Source organism: Protobothrops mucrosquamatus, unplaced genomic scaffold, assembly GCF_001527695.2.
Source record: "Protobothrops mucrosquamatus isolate PMUCROS unplaced genomic scaffold, P.Mucros_1.0 scaffold4012, whole genome shotgun sequence".
Lineage (NCBI taxonomy): Eukaryota > Metazoa > Chordata > Lepidosauria > Squamata > Viperidae > Protobothrops > Protobothrops mucrosquamatus.
The window spans coordinates 24,901-32,119 of NW_015389949.1; the positions used below are offsets into that span (position 1 = coordinate 24,901).

At 38.3% G+C, this 7,219-nt stretch overlaps 1 protein-coding gene across 1 annotated transcript in view; it reads right to left on the reverse strand.

Annotated features, from left to right (window-relative positions):
• CCDC149 (coiled-coil domain containing 149) overlaps window positions 1-6,811 on the reverse strand; it is a 16,046-nt gene extending 9,235 nt beyond the window's left edge. Inside the window, exons 1-6 of the mRNA XM_015827860.1 lie at window positions 6,779-6,811; window positions 5,678-5,785; window positions 4,217-4,333; window positions 3,363-3,535; window positions 2,096-2,168; window positions 408-492 (exon numbers count right to left, since the gene is read on the reverse strand). Of these exons, the coding sequence (XP_015683346.1) occupies window positions 408-492; window positions 2,096-2,168; window positions 3,363-3,535; window positions 4,217-4,324 (439 nt within the window). The 5' untranslated portion in view covers window positions 4,325-4,333; window positions 5,678-5,785; window positions 6,779-6,811. The remainder of the gene's footprint in view (window positions 1-407; window positions 493-2,095; window positions 2,169-3,362; window positions 3,536-4,216; window positions 4,334-5,677; window positions 5,786-6,778) is intronic.
• Window positions 6,812-7,219: the final 408 nt, after the last annotated feature.

Genomic DNA, 7,219 nt, shown 5'->3' on the forward strand with positions numbered 1-7,219 from the left:
ACTTTGCTGAAGTGGTAAAGATTTTGGCTTACTTGAAGTATTATTTGAATGAATAATTTTTATTAATATGGAGAAGATGGATTGTTTATATCTAAAAGAAGCATAGAGTGGTGGAATATAATTTAAGTTTTTAGTAAATTTGCTTTTTTTTTTATATATATATTTTACCTACTCATGTAGAATAATATACTTTGTGGAGTTAGAGATATTAATATTTGTTTACTTATATTTGAATATTATCCTGGGATTAGGTTTGGGAAGTCCGGGGGGGTGGGGGGTGGGTTTTCTTACAGTATTGTGTAATATTTGTGATGTTTTTTTCTATGATGAAAAATAATAAAATTTTATATTGGGAAAAAATAAATAAATAAATAAATATAAAAAAAAGACACAACTCTCTGCTGTACCTTGCTTTGCAGAAAGGATCCCAGTCAGGGCGCTGCTGTTTGATTTGCTGTGGCCCTTTGAATTTTTCCTTCTTTCTAGAGCGTTCTAAAGAAAAGAGTGAAGGCCCAAGGAAAAATATGTATTAAAAAGGAAAATCTGATTCTTATTTTACTAATAAAGAAGAATATTTGTGGCTCAGGGTTGACAAGTGTGTGTGTGTCCTTGGTGCTCTCTGAGCTTGCTTGTTTTCTTGCAGACATTTTATAACCCAACTAGGTAACATTATCAGTGCTAGTAAAGAGTGGGGTTTGTGGAGATGAGGAGGAGGATTGTGGGGACCTTGGTGCTCTCTGAGCTTGCTTGTTTTCTTGCACACGTTTCATGACTCAACTAGATAACATCATCAGTGGTAGAAGAGAGTGGGGTTTGTAGGGAGGAGGAGGAGGAGGAGGGACAGGAGGAAGAGGAGGAGGAGGAGGATTGTGGGGACCTTGGTGCTCTCTGAGCTTGCTTGTTTTCTTGCAGACATTTTATAACCCAACTAGGTAACATTATCAGTGTTAGAAGGGAGGGGGGTTTATAGGGAGGAGGAGGGGGTCAGGAGGAGGAGGAGGAGGATTGTGGGGACCTTGGTGGTTTCTGAGCTTGCTCATTTTCTTGCACACATTTCATGACCCAAACTAGGTAAAAATAATAATAATAATAATAATTAAGCAGTCCACTTTTGGTCTTGCAGTTTGTTCAACTGAATATAAACCACAATTTACAAGCATCAATCTACATACCATGGTGCTCCACCGGTAATACATGTAAACTTGGAGAATGTGGAATAATTGTTTTATCGCACAATAATGGGGGCGTATGTGGACGTAAAATCCAGAAGAAACAATTGAACACAACAAAGCAAGGAGACGGGCACCAATTTACTATATATTAAACCAAGGATACAATGAACACTTGTGCATGTATTAATTTAAATGGTGTCTAGCAGAAAACCATGCACTGTGATTTGAGTGCTAATATTTTTTTTTAAAAAAAAATGTATCATGCTATATATCACACTGAAAGTTTCATTACTCTTATTTAATGAAACAAAAGTTATTGTGAAGAGCCAAAGAATGAATCAATTATGCCTCAGTGACATTTTTTTTTCTTTGATAAAAGTTATTTTGGTTTGTTTTTTACCGGGCGGAGAGGTGCTCTGTCAGAGAGACCCTAAAGGGTCTGGGGATGGACTAGAGGACCTCTAGGATCATTTCCCTGACTGGAATTCTACGATTCTGGAAGTTTAGGAGAGGAACGTTAAATTAAATACAGCAATTCCTTGTGCAAGAAATACAATTTCACAGAGAATAAAGAGAACTGAAGCTCATATTTCGATAAGCAGACAACACAGAATGAATTATGCAAGGGAATAAATAGAATAAATATTTAAATAGAATAAATAGAATAAATATAAACAAAAAATATTACATTTAAAAGCTGCCTAAAACTTCAGTTTAAAAAACAACAACTAAATTACCTAATTGCACTTAAAAACTATGGAGAAATATTAGCAGGGTGTTTTTTCTTTCGTGAAAGAAATAAATATTTCAAAGACGAACAAAGTTAAAAACCCACATTAATTAGCCTTGTAACAAATTTAAAACATTACACGGCCAAAAATTGACCATACAATTCTCCCCTTACAGTTCACAGTATAATTTACCTTGTATTTCACAATGTTTGATTTCAGAATATGAACCTCTTCTTGAACTTGTTTTAATCGCTCATGAAGATATCTGAAATTTGGGGATGAAAATGGTGATATATTACTCAGCTGCCATTTACTAAGTATTTCAAAATGAGCTACGAGCTTCATGGGTGAAAAGGAACAAATGAGAAATAACGAGTCAAGCAGAGACAAAAACCCTACAATTTACATTCAATTGTCAATTGTGTGTCCCACTCACTCACGCACACCTACATACCACTGGTGTAAGGAATATTTATTAAGGCTTCGGAGCCTGAATTGGTTTTCCCCAGCAATTCCCTGTCCCAGCACTAACTTCTTTCTTTCTTTCTTTCTTTCTTTCTTTCTTTCTTTCTTTCTTCTTTTTTTCCTTCCTTCCTTCCTTCCTTCCTTCCTTCCTTCCTTCCTTCCTTCCTTCCTTCCCTTCCCTCCTTCTTCTTCTTCTTCTTCTTCTTCTTCTTCTTCTTCTTCTTCTTCTTCTTCTTCTTCTTCTTCTTCTTCTTCTTCTTCTTCTTCTTCTTCTTCTTCTTCTTCTTCTTCTTCTTCTTCTTCTTCTTCTTCTTCTTCTTCTTCTTCTTCCTTCTTCCTTCTTCTCCTCCTCCTCCTCGTAATAAAAAGTGGATTTGAGGTTTAGGCCCAAAACTTTGTTCAGCCACATTAATCCCTTTATACCAAGCTAAGGGAGCGATATGGCTCAGTGGTTAAAGACCCTGAGCTTGTCAGCTGGAAAGATGACAGCCCAGGTTTGAGATCTGAGCGCTATGTGACGGAGTGAGCTCCCGTCCTGGCCTCAGCTCCTGCCAATCTAGCAGTTTGAAAGCATTCAAATGCGAGTAGATCAATAGGCACCACTTCGATGGGAAGGTAACAGCACTCCATGTGCTTTGGCGTGTAATCATGACAAACACATGACGACGGAAGTGTCTTCGGACAACGCCGGTTCTCTTAGTCAAGAAACGGAGATAAGCACTATCCCCCTAAAACTGGACATGACTAAACAGGGGTAAATCTTTACCTGACTACGTTAACAGGTCAATGCAATTTTTCCTCTCTTCATTTTGATTTTTGATTTTACCATCACTTTCCTATTTTTTTCTCTAGGTTGTTTTTGCTGCGTTAGCACAGCCTACAATATTTGCAGCAAAGAGGGACCCTAGGATGAACACTCTTAGTGTAGACGCCGTTCTGAAGGGACGTTACGTCCCGTCCTCATAAATCACGATGGATTCCTAAGCAAACTCACCTGTTTTCCATACAGAGAGCATCTATGTCGATAATACGGTCAACGTGGCCCCCGAGAACATAGTTCAGCTCCTGGTTTAGCTTGTCGGACTTCTCTTGGTAAAAATAACGTTCTTCCTTCACATCCTGGAGCTCGTCCAACGTCGCTTGAAGATCAAGCTGGAGAGTCTCAATCTGGCAAGAGAGCCAAGCTCAAAAGAGTTACTGAAGATAAGGAGAACTTCCAAACGTTTCTCCAGGCCAAACTCAGTCCTCTAATTTTTGCCAAGACTCCTCCTATCTCCCATGTCTATTTTCAGCAACAAATGTCTATGGGAGGGGTCTTCAAACTTGGCCCTTTTATGACTTGTGGACTTCAACTCCCAGAATTCCTCAGCCAGGCACACGTGCCTGGCTGAGGAATTCTAGGAGTTGAAGTCCACAAGTCATAAAAGGGCCAAGTTTGAAGACCCCTGGTCTATGGAGATTCTCCATCATCCAGGTCATGGTTGTCCCAAAGGAGCTTTTTCATGAGGCAACTGGACTTCCTTTTTCTTTGAAGACCTTTCACTTCTCATCCCAGAAGCTTCTTCAGCTCTGATGGTGGGGAATGGAAGGATTTATATTCCTTGCAGACAGCTGGTCATTTGCAGACAAATCCTTTTTATTTATACAAGTCCAGCTGCCTCATGAAAAAGCATCCTTGGGACCAACCTGTTGCATTTTGGGCGATGGAAACAGACTCTTGGGCCTGATGGATATCCTGGTCTGATCAAATCAAGCCTCTTTTCAATGACTTGCCCTACCAAGACCTGAAATCGAGGATGGAAGAGGTCAGAATCTACGTTCACAGAAGCGGCCGTTTTGTTCAATTACTTGTTCCCGTGCTTTCTCCAGCTGCTGGACGAGATCTTCGCGCTCATGGGGGGCGAAATGACGGGCCCCAACTTCTTCATCTCCAAGTCTTTGCTTGGCAATCGTCATCCGAAGAAGCTGGAAGAAAAAACAAAAAACAAAAATCCAGAATTGCAATTCACAGGCAAATAATAAATCTACCTAGGCATGATCTTTAAGCTATATTGCAAAGATATTTGCTCCCTTATCCGTTAAGAAGATAACAATTAACCAATGGAGACTTCCGGTTTGCCGACGCCATGGACGCTTGGAAGACGAGCTCCGTCTTCCTCGTCCAGTTTCGCATTGCTGGGGGGCCTAAAAGGGTCGAAAAGTCGCCCCGTAAAGGTGACCAGCAAGGAGGGGCTTTCGCTGGAGCCCACGTTCCCTCCGAACCGGTGGACGAAACACTGGCCATAGCAATATGGCTGCTCACTAGGCTGCAGACAGCCGAAATCACACTTACCATCAAACAACTAACCAGTGGAACAGAAGTTGCCTCCAGAAGTTGTGAGTGCTCCAACACTGGAGGTTTTTAAGAAGAGATCGGACAGCCATTTGTCGGAAATGGGAAAGGGTTTCCTGCCTGAGCAGGGGGTTGGACTAGAAGACCTCCAAGGCCCCTTCCGACTCTGTTATTCTATTCTGTTACAAAGATTGCTGCAAAAGGTAGGTTTAATCCTGACTCAAAAAAGGTCAACTCAGTCAAACCAGAATTCTGGCTTCCATTCCCAGAATATTTCTTCAATCAAGATGCAATACGTGCAGTCTTACAGCAATTCATTGGGTGGAGGGCTAGACTAGATGACCTACGAGGTCCCTTCCAACTCTGTTATTCTGTTATTTAATGATGGTTTGGCTCTGAAAAATAGGACTTATGAGCAGGTTTTCATACTGATGACCCTCGCAGCCTCCCCATGGCCACGTGACCAAAATTCAGAGGCTCGGCAACTGGCATGTACTTAGGACGGTTGCAGTGTCCCCTGGGGTCACGTGATCCCCTTTTGCGACCTTCCGACGAGGAATGTCAAGGGGGAGAAGCTGGAGTCACTTAACAACCGGGTGTCTAATTTAACACCTGCAGGGATTCCCTTAACAACTGTGGCAAGAAAGGTCGTAAAACAGAGCAAAGCTCTCTTAACAAATGTCTCACTTAGCAACGGAAATGTTAGCCTCCATTGTGGCTGTAATGCGAGGACTACCTGTATTTACGTAAAGGCTCACTGCGGACAATGGGTTTGCTTAACGACTTCGTGACTGCTGCATTTGCTTTATGACCACCGCCGTTGTTTAACTACTGCCACCAAAAAAGTGTTGAAAAATCAGGAGAGATGCATGAATGCCTCGACTTACAACCATTGCAACATAAGATGGAGATTCCAGACTGTATCATGGTTATAAGACAAGGGCTACTGGCGTAATTATGTTTAATTCCTGCCCTACCTTGTTGTCTCCCTGCACTTCGCCCAGCCTTTGCTGCAGTTCTTTGATTTCTTCCCCTAAGTGTTTATTTCGATCCCGAGAATCACTCAGAAGCTGGGTGAGATTCGCCTGGGGAAAAAACACAAGAAGCGGTCACAAGAGGAAGCTGAAGAGGCAGCGGAGGGGGAAAAAACCCGTTTTGCTTTTGATGCTTTTCTACAACTAAAATTAGTGCAAGGGTAAAATAAATCAAGCCAGGTACGCATATATATAGCTTGCAGGTAATAGATAAATAGCAACAGAGGGCAACCCAAAATATGCATAAATACCCAGGGGAGCAAATCCTACCATGCTTTTATTTCTATTTTATATCTTATTTTATTTTATTATTTTGTTTATTTCATTATTTTAGTTTTATATTTATTATATTACTTTATTTCATTTTATTATTTTATTTTATTTTTTATATTTTATTTTATTGTATTTTATTATATTATATTATATTATTTATTATTTTATTACTTTTATATTTTATTTTATTATATTATATTTATTTTATTACTTTTATATTTTATTTTATTATTATATTATATTATATTATATTATTTTATTACTTTTATATTTTATTTTATTTTATTACTTTTTTATTTTATTTTATTTTTTTATTTTATATTTTATTTTATTTTATATTTTATTATTTTATTTTATACTAGCTGTACCCGGCCACGCGTTGCTGTGGCTCAGTCTGGTAAAAGCGTGTGTTGCTTTTACGTCCAACAGATGGCGCTGTTTTTCAAAAAAAGCATGTTTTTACCTGTCACAAGTGTGACATCTATATAATATAGGTATATAAAAACACACGCGTATTCGAATGCAACGTTGTGTCAAAATTTCAAAGCAATCGGTGAAGAACTTTCGGAGATTTAAGATTTTGAACAAACAAACATTTACATTTTTATTTATATAGATTTTATTTTATTATTTTATTTTATTTTACTTTATTATTTTATTATTTTATTTTATTTTATTTTATTTATCTGGATGCAATGTTGTACTTGAAACAATTCAACCTGGATTTATGACCTGGAACTGTTAGTTACATTAGTCTGAAATAAAACCTACCTGTTTTCTTTTCTCTGGAGGAAGAGAGGGATCGCCATCCTAAAAAGAAAGGACCAGTCCTTTAGTAAAGTATTGTGTCACCAAAAAATAGGCATATAAAATGATGATGATGATAACCTTTATTGTCATTTTTTTACTGTGGGCACAATGGCACACATTAAAAATGATTGATGGATAGATAGATAGATAGATAAATAGGATAGGGATGATAGATAGATGATAGATAGATAGATAGATAGATAGATAGATAGATAGATAGATAGATAGATAGATAGATAGATAGATAGATAGATAGATGATAGATAGATAGATAGATAGATAGATAGATAGATAGATAGATAGATAGATAGATAGATAGATAGGATAGGGATGATAGATAGAATAGCGATGATAGATAGACAGACAGACAGACAGACAGACAGACAGAGACAGATAGAATAG